Consider the following 13,941-nt stretch of genomic DNA (forward strand, 5'->3'; position numbering starts at 1 on the left):
AGGTGCTGATAAGACACTTGAAAAATTACGTCAAATCTTCTATTGGCCAGGTATAAAAGAGTTTGTTCAAAAATATTGTGTTCAATGTACCAAATGTGCAACTCGTAAAACAAGCAAACCAACAAGGTCACCTCTTGGACACTCAGTAGTATTAGCTCCTCTCGAACGTGTTGCAGTGGATATTTATGGGCCACTCCCGAGATCAGAATCGGGCAATGCATATGTTCTTGTTATTTGTGATTGTTTTACAAGATGGACCGAGGCGGTTGCATTACCCAATCAAGCAGCAGAGACAGTTGCAAAGGCTTTTGTTAATACGTATGTATCACGATTTGGAGTTCCTTTGTCCATTCACTCTGACCAAGGCAGTAATTTCACTTCTTCTTTATTCAATGGTATGTGTGGATTGCTTCAAATTAAGCACACGACTTCAACGGCTCTCCATCCACAATCAAATGGAATGGTTGAACGTTTCAATCGAACACTGGGAACTACGTTAACAATGTACTGCTCCTCAAATCAAAGGTCTGTATACTTTTCTTCCCCAAGTTATGATGGCGTATCTCTCATCAGTTAACTCCAGTACTGGGCAAACACCAAATCGGATGGTTTTCGGTCGAGACATTGTCTTGCCTTTACAAGCATGTATTGGACAAAATTCAATATCGCAAACGGCACTATGACTTAAATGCAAAAGCTAGACCGTTTAATGCCGGTCACCCAGTATGGTTACATAACACAACACGCCGTCCTGGTGTATGCAGTAAACTGTCCCCTCAATGGAAAGGCCCGTATGTCATCACTAAAAAAGTAATGATCTAGTCTACATGTTAAAACTATCAGCTATGGCACCAGCTAAAGCAGTACACGTTGATCGACTTATGAGATACAAAAGCACCAATTTACCTAAATGGATACAGAGTTATAAGTCTACTGTTTAAGTAGAACAGTAAATCACAGTGAATAGCATTTTGTTGATGTCTTCACACTTACTCGAAGAATGTTTTATTAACAGAACGTTTATTGATGTCTTCAGACATTCCTTACAAGGAATTTATTTTTAGTTACTAGAAGCCCCTAGTATATCACTGTCTTCATACAAAGTATGATAAATACTTTAAAGATTGGACATATAAGTCATACAAGTACCTAGTCGTGGTAGACGAGTTTATAGCAAGGTGGTCACATAAAGCTGATGTATGTGTTTTATATATAGAAGGCGCGCACAATTGAGAGCTCTCTGGAGATAATGAAGTTGGCCTGATCACCCAGCTGCGATTTATCCCGTGTTGATTGTTGCTTCTGCTAGACATCTTATGTGCACCATACTAGGTATCTACCCGTGCTCAGACGAGACTTTGTATGTTTCAGAGTTCAAAGATACCCGACGATGATGTCTTGTGTCCATTTTGTGTGTCGGGAAAGACTCGAGAATTCAAGAAATTCGGAGACCTGCGACACCATGCTAGGACCAAACATCCCATAGAAATGGAGCATGCTCCAAAAGGTCTTTTCTCAACGAAGACGTGTTTTTATTTCTCAATTAATCCACTGGAATATTCTAAACTGCATGGCGTGGACGAGGAAATGTCACCGGAAGTCCAGTATGCCAGATATCTCATGGCTAAATGATCGACGGGTAGAAGCCCCGGAATCGAGGAGAGGACTGGCACGTGGGAGGAAGCCCTAAACAAACCGTCCTGCACGACTCAACGACCCGCCCTGTACGACGCTCAACAATCCGTCATGCACGACTCAACGACCCGTCCTACACGAATCAACGACCCGTCCTGCACGACTCTCAACAAACCTCCCCCACGTCAACTCCTCAACAAACCTCCCCCACGTCAACTCCTCAACAAATCTCCCCCACGTCAACTCCTCAACAAACCTCCCCCACATCATCTTAAACGAAAAGCCACGGACTCGTTGTTCCTTCTGGCTATTGTCATAACTCTCGACTCCATCAAGGTATTCGCAGAATCTGTTTCTGATGTGTTCCAAATCCGTCTTTACAGGAACATCTTCACTGACCGCCGTGCCATGGAGTCTCTTAAGACGCGCGAATTCCTTGTTAAGGACGCCATCGAACCCGTCGGCCGGTGGTCAACTTTTCATGACAGTTCCCTTGTGTTAGAAGAAGTTGCCTCACTCCTTGCAATACGATCGTCATACATACCTACTATCAGAAAGAAGGATAACATAATCTTCAAGGCTTTCTGCATGGCTAATGATGACAATGCAAGATCCCTCCGGTCACCGTCTAAAATTTCTATTCACCCTGAGGAAATCACCGACACAACATCATCTTCATCCACTATCAACAAGTCACTTACAACTCGACTTTCAACACCAGTACAAGAATCTGCAAGAGCAGCTACCCCCGCTACACCATTATTCGACGAACTTCCTGCACCCGCCCATTTATCCCCGCTTCCTTCTTGCACTTCTACTCTTCAAGTTATTCCTCCAGCGACACCAAACTACGCTCCACCTTCACCCCTTCAAGATGATCACCAAACACCTGTTCCTGCTTCTCCTCTTCAATCCAACACACTTCAAGATCTTCCTCCAGCAACACCAAACTACGCTCCACCTTCACCCCTTCAAGATGATCTCCAAACCCCTGTTCCTGCTTCTCCTCTTCAATCCAACACTCTTCAAGATCTTCCTCCAGCGACACCCACTCCACTAGCCCAAGATAAGTTATATACAATTGCCACTCCCACTCCAGCTGCCAACATGTACAAACCTACTCCATCTGCAAAACTGCTTAGATTTAAAGCTCGATCCATGCTCGTTGATGGAAACATGCCTCTCTTCCCTTCAGCCAAGCGAGACTGGGCAACAGTTGAAGAAGAGTCCATACTTCTTTTTCCAAATCTTGTGTGGCCCCCCAAGAATTGGCGAAGACTCACCCCTGATCAGCGTCTTCTGGTTGTGGAATTCGCCAGCATGTCCCTTACACAGACTGAAAACAATTCTTCACTCCTTCTTCCAGAGGGATCGTTCTTGATACACAACTTCCACTTTCTTGTGCTCCCCGGCTCTGCATGCTTTCCCCTGGATAATAAGGCAAAGGCCCGACTCTACACTTATCAATCTCTTCTGGACATCGCGAATGGAAAGGACCAGTCCCCGTTTGCTAATCAGACAGATCTTCTGAAGGCTCTAACTCCTCTCTTCAAGAAGTCTTCAACGCTCCTGGAAAAAATCAGTCAAATTCCTGTTAGAATGTAAATATTATTTTAAAGTGAAAATTTTCAAAATAGACTGTGTTTGTCAAGATAATTTGCAAACCGAATATTAGTGTGTACGCATCAACATGATAATACTTGTTTTGACGGACGGACGGACGGACGGGCCGACATAAAGTGTAATGTTGTGGAGATTTGTTCATGAATTATGGACATTATATCTTGCGTGAACATTTACTGTGGAAATATTCATACTATGAAGTTGCATAACATTGAATTATGTGCCATGGACGTTAATGGTAAAACATGTGTTCTTTAAACATGGATATTTTATGTGTGTGCTATTGAATTGTGTTTCATGGACTTTGTGAATAATAAGTAAACAGTGTTTCATGGACTCTCATGAATGATTATGTGCCATGAACTTTAAAGACAATAATTTAAACATGAACTTTTTATGTGTTATATTGAATTGTGTTTCGTGGACTTGTGTGCCTACCACATGGGCATCAACATTTACCTCTGAACAGTGTTTCAATGTCATTTTAATTTTAAATAATGAACATTATAGTCTTGAAAAGTGCTATTCTTACCTGTGAAAGAACAGCCGCATGTTGAAACCTGAACTGAAGTAAGAATGAAATTAATGTTATTATAATAAATAACATGTTTTGTTGATAAACTATGCAATTCTTATTGTGTGATGTTTTTTCTGATTGTTATTATTGTTTAAACTTCAGGAGAAGTTTATTTCTTTAAACTAGGGGAAATGTAAGGCCCTGGAGTATTAATTAACTTATTTATTATCTGTTATTTCATAATGTAAACAAACTGCTATTGTTTATATTATCATTTACTCAACCATTACACTATCCCATACACAAGATTATGGTTAATGTGTTTAATTGTTATATTAACTGACAGAGTAATCATTTAAATATGTTTTGTCTAATGATTATAAACAGAACTTGAATTCCAAAACTTACTGTCAATGTCCGAACTTCAAGGAGGCAAATCCAACCGTCATCTTGCCATGATTCTATTGGATATATTCATTTCTAAGTGACTTAACATTGTATGATTATAATAATACGACTATAAGTTACTTTAAGACACTATTTATAGTCATTAAATGTTCATATATGTTGTAATATGTGTAAAATTCGCCATTCCTAAAAAGTACTTTTCAGCTGTTGAAGTATGTCGGATATATTGTACCGTAATATTTTTTTTTCTGTCATAACTGCATTTTTGTTTAGGTCAGAGAGAAGTATATTTGTTTATTGTTAGATGTAAAATCTTTTGCTCATCTACATTTGCTCCTAAAATGTTCTTTTGTTAGAAAAAATATATATTATTGTTGAATGTTTTACCGCTAGAGAACTTTGTTTAGGATTTAGGATTGCTAAATGAATTTGATTTGTTGTCGCAATCCTAAGTCGTTTTGATTGGCTTGGCCAAATTCCTAAGACATTAGTGCGCAGAATCACGCAGAATCCTAAATCCTAAGTTGCTGAGCGGCAGGTATAAATAGCGCGGATAAACAGCATTTGGTATCTTTCATGATCCCAAAAACTTCCGTTCATTACGGCATAAAAATCAGATCTTTATTAATTATTTAGATCTTATTGTCAGATCTTCTCCATTCTGAGAATGGTAAGCTATTTTACAAGTTAAAACTAACTTTACATCTTTGGTTACAGTATTTAGTACATTAAAATGATTCATCCTATGTCTTATGAACTCCAGAGTGCTCAAGAGTTTATCTGCGCTATACGAAAATACTTGTTATAAGATCTGTGTTTAAAGTCTACATTGAAGTGCCTTTTGAAACATGTCGATTTTAGTATGCGATAATATTAGTAACTTTTAGTATCTGCGAATAAAAGATATTGAAAACATGAACCGCAGTTGTTTTGAAGCCATCCTGACAAGAGCGGCTAAATTATAGGCTGGGTACAACTAAATGGTAGCGGTACATTACAATATTGCAAATGTATAGCCTATACACAGTATGTGTTTGAGATAGCAAGACATAGTACATGTATTTGAGAAGTACAACACAAAATGATGTATACAAATAGTGGGTAAAATAAAAAAGAAAATAGGCATTCAAAGAATAGAATCAATAAGTTATTTACATAATGAGTATATCATTTCGGTGTGAATTTCATTTACAAAAAAGTTCTAATTGTTTAAATGATCGATTATATTTCCAATGCTGGATACAATTAAAAATTTTAAAATTGTTCCAATTACACACCCTTAGTTAAGTAACATTATTACGTAATGCTTATGTTAAAGATAAAAAAAGTGAGTAGATTTATTTAATCATTTAGCATTAAACATATGTTTGAAGTCTCTTTTATGTAAATTAAATATTCTTATTGATAATGATAACAAAACAATTACCTTTAGAATATTCTAATTGATAATGATAACAATACAATAACATTTCCAAATTTTTAAAATCATACAAAGAAGTGATCTTCTTCATTACAAATAGTCAACATAATATAAAATAATCGCACAAGTTGATCACTTTTACTCTATCCAATACAGTCATTCGATCACCTTAATATTTGTAACAGTAGGCAAAAGGAAATAATAGTCATAGTTAATACGATTCACTTATTATTGTATTCGTTTTAATAGACATACAAAAATGAAGGCGTTAACAGCATATATCTTATACTTCGTTACATTTGACCTTAGTTTTGAGGGCAAAATAATCATATTTTGATAGGTTATTTAGTTCCTTTGTTGATTTGGATGACATTAGAATTTCAAATGTGTTCAATGTTGGCCAATGACGAAAGTATGGTTTTAGGTATTGTTGTCTAATTTCTTTGTATAGGGGGCATACTAATAAAAAGTGAAATTCGCTTTCTATAGCATAGACATAGACCAGGGGGGCCTGCGTATACGGGAGCTTACCGCGTTTAAGTGAGAACGTTGTTGCAAAACTTCAAAGATGGCGTCGTTTTAGTGTTTTTCGTGAAGGAGTAGCCGATATTTTCACCCGGTAAGCCAGTTTATATTTCTTTTGAATGAATAAGCCATTTCGGCTCTACGGTGTTTGTACTACCCTCGGTTTTTTGTTTCAATACCGTAGACGTCGGAATTAAAAAGTTATTGAAGCAAAACCGTCGACAAATTTGTTGTTTAATTTCTTGACCTTCGAGCTGTTGGATGTTCGAATATCATTTTCTCTCACAATAAACAGTATTTGTACATGTTTACAGTAAAATATAACATAAATCACGATTATTTTATTATCTCGACGCGTTTTTATGTCTATTAATTCATTTAATGCCCAATTATAACGGTTTAACCCCCCTTTTTGGAACTTAACTTCCTTTTAAGCACATTTTGGGACCTGACTTCCAAATGATAAACAGCTCTTTCCTATGTTAGAAGGTTTTATGCGAAATAACTTTCGTGAATGAATTCCGCATTGGTGCAAGTGTTTTGGAAATCATTTTCACTTGAGGAAATAAAGTTATCTTTTTTTTTATTAATTGTTATATTATTATTTTTTTTATTGTATGTTGTATCGCGTACTTAACGCTAACATTTAGTGTGTGTAAAATATAAGACATTCGACGGTATTATTAACACAGTGTTATCCTTACCTGTTGATTTTAACACATATGGATATACTTATGTTTGAATATGCATCAAACGGAATACTATGCCTACTAAACGGAATACAATGCTTACTATTTCCAGATATCAAGACGCCAGTTATATATGTCGAGGATGCCAAGATTAAAAAAGACGGCGTAACGAAGTGTGTACCGCTCTAGAAAGCGAAAGGTACATGAAAACCCACCAATCAAACAAAAAAAGATTATGTCGAAGTATCACGCCAAACAATCACATGTACGTGAAATATAAGTGTAATGAAAAACAGAAAGAAAGAGTAAAGCCGTTTCGATACTAGTATAAGGTTGCTGTAACCAAATACTGCCATTGTTGCAATTCGGAATACATGAAGCAATTTGGAATACCTGACACCTGCTTAGAAGATGCATATCGGTGGATGTTTTTTTTAATGAAAACTTAAATATTAATTGTTTATTTAATACAATGACATTTGACACGTTTTACCATAACGATACTGATACATGTATGTGACATTGATGTGACACATTTTGGACGACCTTCTTTTAAACCAGTTCTGAGTTGGTCACTATAGGTGCGCGGACGAAGTGGACAACGACAGAAAGAAAACTGACCTGGGCTGATATTTGGAGCTACGAACCACTGAGGATAGCGTTCCTGCTCAGATCAGTCTATGACCTGCTACCGTCACCCTCAAACCTGCACAGATGGGGTCTACAGGACCACCCCAAGTGCCAATTGTGTGACAAGACAGGAACCATGGAACATATTCTGTCATCGTGTACCACAGCCCTCACCCAAGGACGCTACAGGTGGAGACACGACAGTGTTCTTCAGGAACTCGCTGACAAGTTGGAGCGCGAGAGGACCAAGAAGAGGCCCAGACAGAAACCCCAAATGATTCAGTTCGTGAAGGAAGGACAAAAGGCGCCTAAAAAACTGCAGCCTACCAGTTCTGTATAAGATGAATCTGATCAGTGGGAAATGTCTGTTGACTTGAAGCAAAAGCTAGTGTTCCCGAACATTATCCAGACAACATTAAGGCCTGACATTGTGTTGTGGTCCACTAAAGATAAGTGTCTGATCATGGTGGAACTGACAGTCCCTTGGGAATCTCGTTGTGAAGAGGCCTTCGAACAGAAAAAGGCCATGTATACATACCTGCAAGAACAGTGCAGAGAGAAAGGATGGCGAGTGTGGCTCTACCCTGTTGAAATCGGCACTAGAGGATTCCCAGCACAGTCGTTGTGGAGAATGTTCAGTGCCTTGGGCATCAAAGGAGCAGATAGGAAGAGAGCAGTGGGCAAACTGAGCCTAGCAGCAGAAAGGGGATCCAGTTGGTTGAGGATGAAGAGAGAGGAGAGGAGCTGGAAGCCTACCTCCAACACGTAGTGTCTGATCAACACTGCGGGCCCGCCGCCTGGAGAGTGTCCTGTGATTAAAGGGCCGAAACACTTGTTGATAGGCGGTTCTCAGCTGATGATGTTGGTGGTTTTAGCAGTACAGAACTGTATCTCACTCATTTACTGTCCGGGAAACCGGTGACATTTGGGAAAGACCAGATGACAACCAAGAATAGTTTGAGGACACTTGGAGAGACAGGTGACCCCAGGAACAGCCTGGACCGGGGCACAATGGGCTAGCACCCCTGGGTGCAGTCTTCGAGAGAGGAAAACCCACATACAACAGCTACAGACTCGAACATTGAAGAATACCCTCAGAGTCTTCCGAGAGGGAGGGTGGAAGAAAGACTCAATAGGACGGATTTCACGGTAACGACACAGCTAGTCCAAACGACATTGACTGGAACACCGACAGTTGTTAGATGCAGGTGTGGCAAGGTCTGCAAAAACCTCAGAGGCCTACGAATCCACCAAGCCAGAACTGTGTGTGGTCGGAGAACTGAACAGCAACAGCGCGCAGGTTTGATCCCTGGTGAAACGCAGGAGGATCCTAGTCAGGTCACAACCCATAGTACTGGGGACCTCTCCGCTGCTGAACAGCTCACTGCCCAGACAAGGAGTGCTACTTCGACACTACCTGGCGAGATGAAGGATGAAGAGGACCCACTTCTGGAATTACTAAGAGAAGAAGAACTAACTGAGCAAATACACGACCTGCCGCAGCCCAAAGCCAATCAGGCCCCAGTGGAACAACGACAACCAATTGACTGGCCGAAGACCACAGACAAAAGAGCCTGGAACGACTTAATCAAGGAGATAGATGCCATACTGACATCTACCATGCAAGGACCAGTAGATAGTAAGTTAAAGTGCATGACAACTCTAGTCTACACGGTGGCTAAGGAGCGATTTGGCACCAAGAAAACACGTCGACCAAAGCCTCAGCAGACACCCAACAGGAGACAGAGTCGCATGAAACAGAATAGAGGAGAGCTGAAGAGCATCAACAAGGCATACAAGAAGGCAAGTCAAGAAGAGAGATTGGGCCTCCAGGAGCTACGAGACATTCTCAGGAGAGAGCTACAGACTTTAAGGAAGGCTGAGAATGCGAGAACGGCGATAAGAAGAAGGGCACAAAAGAGAGCGGAGTTTGTATCTAACCCATACAAATTTTCCAAACAACTTCTGGACAAAGAAAGGTCAGGCCAATTGGAAACCAGCATGGCAGACATCGAGGAACACCTCAGACAGGTTCACTCAGATCCAGACAGGTTAATACCACTCGGGGATCGCCCAAGACTAGAACCTGTGGCACCCCCAACATCCCCACTGGAAAGTAAAGAGCCCTCGCTCTTAGAGGTGAAAGAAGTTGTGAGGAAAGCGAGAATGGGATCAGCCCCAGGACCAAACAAGATACCATACAAGGTCTACAAGATGTGCCCTCTCCTGCTGCGTAGACTATGGAACCTACTTAAGGTGATCTGGAGGAAGGGGATAATACCTGATGAGTGGCTACATGCCGAAGGTATATTTACTCCAAAGGAGAAGAACTCCAAACACATCAGCCAGTTCAGAACAATATCTTTGCTAAACGTGGAAGGCAAGATATTCTTCGCCATCTTAGCCAGAAGACTGACAACCTACCTGACCACAAATGGGTACATTGATACGACAGTTCAGAAGGGTGGAGTGCCAGGCTTCTCAGGGTGTGTGGAGCATACCAGTGCAATCAGCCAGCTCATTAGAGAAGCAAAGGTGAACAAATCAGACCTGACTGTAGTATGGCTAGACCTTGCAAACGCCTACGGATCTATTCCACGTAAGCTCATCGAAACAGCCCTCCAGTACTACCATATCCCTGAACACATCCAAGGGATGATCAATGCGTACTTCAGTGGAATGAAACTGCGCTTCATGGTTGGCGAGAAGATGACAGCTTGGCAGAGACTGGAGAAGGGAATAGTGACCGGGTGTACCATCTCAGTTGTCCTGTTTGTGATGGGCATGAACCTCATAATCAACCCTGCAAACAAAGAAACCCGCGGGCCTAAGACATCTACAGGGTTACACCTGCCAACAAACAGAGGCTTCATCGACGATCTGACAGTGACAACACAGACACACATACAAGCAAAATGGGTACTGAAGGTATTGGAGGAGGCAGCCACCTGGGCTAGAATGAATTTCAAACCCAAGAAGTCCAGAAGTCTGGTAATCAAGCGCGAATCAGTCACAAAACGGTTCACCCTACAAGTCCAAGGGGGAGACATACCATTAATTATGGACAGTCCCATAAAGTGCCTGGGCAAGTGGTTTGATTCGAGCCTTAGTGACAAAGCAAACGTAGAGCGCATTAGATCACAGCTCCGGGAAGGGCTGAAACAAATCGACAAATCCGCATAACCAGGAAAGTTCAAGGCATGGCTCTTCCAGAATGCACTTCTCCCCAGACTGATGTGGCCCCTTATGCTATATGAAATACCTACATCCTCTGTCGAATGCTTGGAGAGAAAGATCAGCAGACACTTGCGCCGATGGCTGGGAATACCACCAAGCTTTACCAGCATCGGATTGACATGACGCCTTATCTATGATCGGTCCGCCCACTAATATTGATCCACCAATCAGCGATCGATTAATCGGGCGCACTCGTTAGCAACGGCCTGTCCGCCATTTTCTAGACAAGCTACACGTTTAGGTTCACTTTTATTCCAACGAGTTTCTTTTGTTTTCCTCTTAAAAAAACGATTAAAAATGGTTAAATGGTGTCAATATGGATTATGTAACTCGGACAATCGATATCCTAAAAGATTGGTTGGTGACATTTAATTAATATCGTTTCCAAAGCCGAAAAGAGATCTTGAGAAGTGTAAGTGTAATAAATACATGCGGTCGTCACCACGAACAACTGAACGTCAACACTGTCAAAGACAATTATAATATATTTTTATCGGATATACTAGCAGATTTAAATAGTTTATGTTATCGATCTGATTATCACATCATATTTCACTTTTTTTTAAATAGTTTTATCAGTTACTAGGTCAGAAGCGAGGTTCATCTGCATTACTTAAAGAGAAATAAAACCCAGCATGAAGCCTAATTCATGCTGTATTTTATTACTCTGATAGTAATTCACCAAATTGACATCATGTTATTTGAAGGTGACATGTGATATATTATCTTATTAACGGTATCTACACATTTGCACTCATGTAGTGTCACCAATAAACGCTTTTAATCCACACTAGGAGCTCGAAAGCCTAGATCTCATTTTTTAAACGACTTTCGTTTATTTTGTTCGGATTAAAAAACGGAAATGAAATATGGCAAAAACGGTGTAAATAGGGTTAATGCAACTCTGACATTTGGTATCCAGAAATATAAGTTAGATGAATTAAATTTATACCATTTCCAACGCGGCAATGCGGTCTTGACAAGAGCGAGTGGAAGCTTCAAGAATTACCGAGATCCCCTTTATAGAACATCAATTTATTTCACAAACTTGAAATTTCATATAAGCAATAACTAAGCATTATTAAGTATGCATTATGTCACGTGTGCATGTAAAATAATTGAGAATTTTGGTACCCAATTCGTGTAACTTTACGAAATCCCCGTCAAAAATCGCGTTTCTGTGTCAAATACACGGGTAGGGGGGAATGTTTCGGTAATAATTTTGTTAATAACACGGGTAAATACCGATGAAGTGTTAATTTATTGCAAATACCACAATTACACGTAACAACGGGTTCGATTTCGGTAAGCGCGCAAGCGTTTGAGAGCGTGTTTAATGTACCGATTTACCCGTTATAAATAGCTGATGTTCTCTTTAATCGTATATATTTTTTTGCATTTGCAGAATAACTAAATGGCATCAACCCCTTTACAAGTGTAATATGGTGTTAAACAAGTCTATAAAATCATCCGGAATATCGCGTAAATCTATATGCAGTATATAGGCAAAGAAGCCATTTTGGTGTTAGCTTGTCTAGGTTTTCTTCCCGCTGAGCCACGTGATTAAGTGGACGGAGCGATCACTGATAAGGCGTCATGTCAATTGTATGGGCGATCGAACCAGCTACAACTCCCGCTATCATCACTAGTGGAGGAGTTCAAAGTTGCAAAGACACGACTGGTAGTGACGCTCAAGCAATCGCAGGACAGTTCAATCCGAAATGCTGGGATTGAAACTAGGACAGGGAGAAAGTGGTCAGCAAGCCAAGCAGTCGAACAGGCCGAGAAAAGACTCCAGCAAAAAGACATTGTCGGCATCACAGCTGTAGGCAGACAGGGGCTAGGCAGGTCCAAGATAACATTATGGAGCTCTGCTGGAAACATGGAAAGGAGGAGAATGGTGCAACATGAAGTCAGAGCAGCAGAAGAAGAAGACAGAAAAGCGAAAGCTGTGGCTATGGGTGCCCAAGGTGCGTGGACGAAGTGGACAACGACAGAAAGAAAACTGACCTGGGCTATTTGGAGCTACGAACCACTGAGGATAGCGTTCCTGCTCAGATCAGTCTATGAACTGCTACCGTCACCCTCAAACCTGCACAGATGGGGTCTACAGGACCACCCCAAGTGCCAATTGTGTGACAAGACAGGAACCATGGAACATATTCTGTCATCGTGTACCACAGCCCTCACTCAAGGACGCTACAGGTGGAGACACGACAGTGTTCTTCAGGAACTCGCTGACAAGCTGGAGCGCGAGAGGACCAAGAAGAGGCCCAGACAGAAACCCCAAATGATTCACTTCGTGAAGGAAGGACAAAAGGCGCCTAAAAAACTGCAGCCTACCAGTTCTGTATTAGATGAATCTGATCAGTGGGAAATGTCTGTTGACTTGAAGCAAAAGCTAGTGTTCCCAAACATTATCCAGACAACATTAAGGCCTGACATTGTGTTGTGGTCCACTAAAGATAAGTGTCTTATCATGGTGGAACTGACAGTCCCTTGGGAATCTCGTTGTGAAGAGGCCTTCGAACGGAAAAAGGCCAAGTATACATACCTGCAAGAACAGTGCAGAGAGAAAGGATGGCGAGTGTGGCTCTACCCTGTTGAAATCGGCACTAGAGGATTCCCAGCACAGTCGCTGTGGAGAATGTTCAGTGCCTTGGGCATCAAAGGAGCAGACAGGAAGAGAGCAGTGGGCAAACTGAGCCTAGCAGCAGAAAGGGGATCCAGTTGGTTGTGGATGAAGAGAGAGGAGAGGAGCTGGAAGCCTACCACCAACACGTAGTGTCTTATCAACACTGCGGGCCCGCCGCCTAGAGAGTGTCCTGTGATTAAAGGGCCGAAACACTTGTTGATAGGCGGTTCTCAGCTGATGATGTTGGTGGTTTTAGCAGTACAGAACTCTATCTCACTCATTTATACTCGCAAAAAGTGAATTTGTAGTGGATAGAAAGATTTGTGCAAATGCAATACACGATATGATTTCAGTAGAAGTGATCAATATATACATGTATTTTTTTCTCTTTTATACATATGTGAATACATATTATTTAATTTTTCTGGTAACCAAGAGCGACGTCAACGTTCATGAAGCCTTTCATTCATAAATGTATATATGCGTCTGGTGTCAAAACCAGCATCACCGGATGTAAAATCTATTTTTGACCTGCATATTATCCGCTGCTGTGTGCACCCGCCAATTAGTTTTAAATGGATTCCGAACCGGTAAGTAGTTAACATAACATCAGGACATAATA

At 40.9% G+C, this 13,941-nt stretch overlaps 2 protein-coding genes across 2 annotated transcripts in view; both read left to right on the plus strand.

Annotated features, from left to right (window-relative positions):
* Positions 1-13,941, plus strand: part of LOC127866243 (transmembrane protein 94-like) — a 97,639-nt gene that overhangs the window by 19,773 nt on the left and 63,925 nt on the right. The gene's annotated exons all lie outside the window — the stretch shown is intronic.
* Positions 1,747-7,787, plus strand: LOC127869594 (rho GTPase-activating protein gacJ-like). Its single transcript, XM_052412250.1, has 2 exons — positions 1,747-3,236; positions 7,490-7,787. The coding sequence occupies exons 1-2, from the start codon at positions 1,747-1,749 to the stop codon at positions 7,785-7,787; spliced, it is 1,788 nt and encodes a 595-aa protein (XP_052268210.1).

This window comes from Dreissena polymorpha, chromosome 2 (genome assembly GCF_020536995.1).
Source record: "Dreissena polymorpha isolate Duluth1 chromosome 2, UMN_Dpol_1.0, whole genome shotgun sequence".
In the NCBI taxonomy this organism is placed as follows: domain Eukaryota; kingdom Metazoa; phylum Mollusca; class Bivalvia; order Myida; family Dreissenidae; genus Dreissena; species Dreissena polymorpha.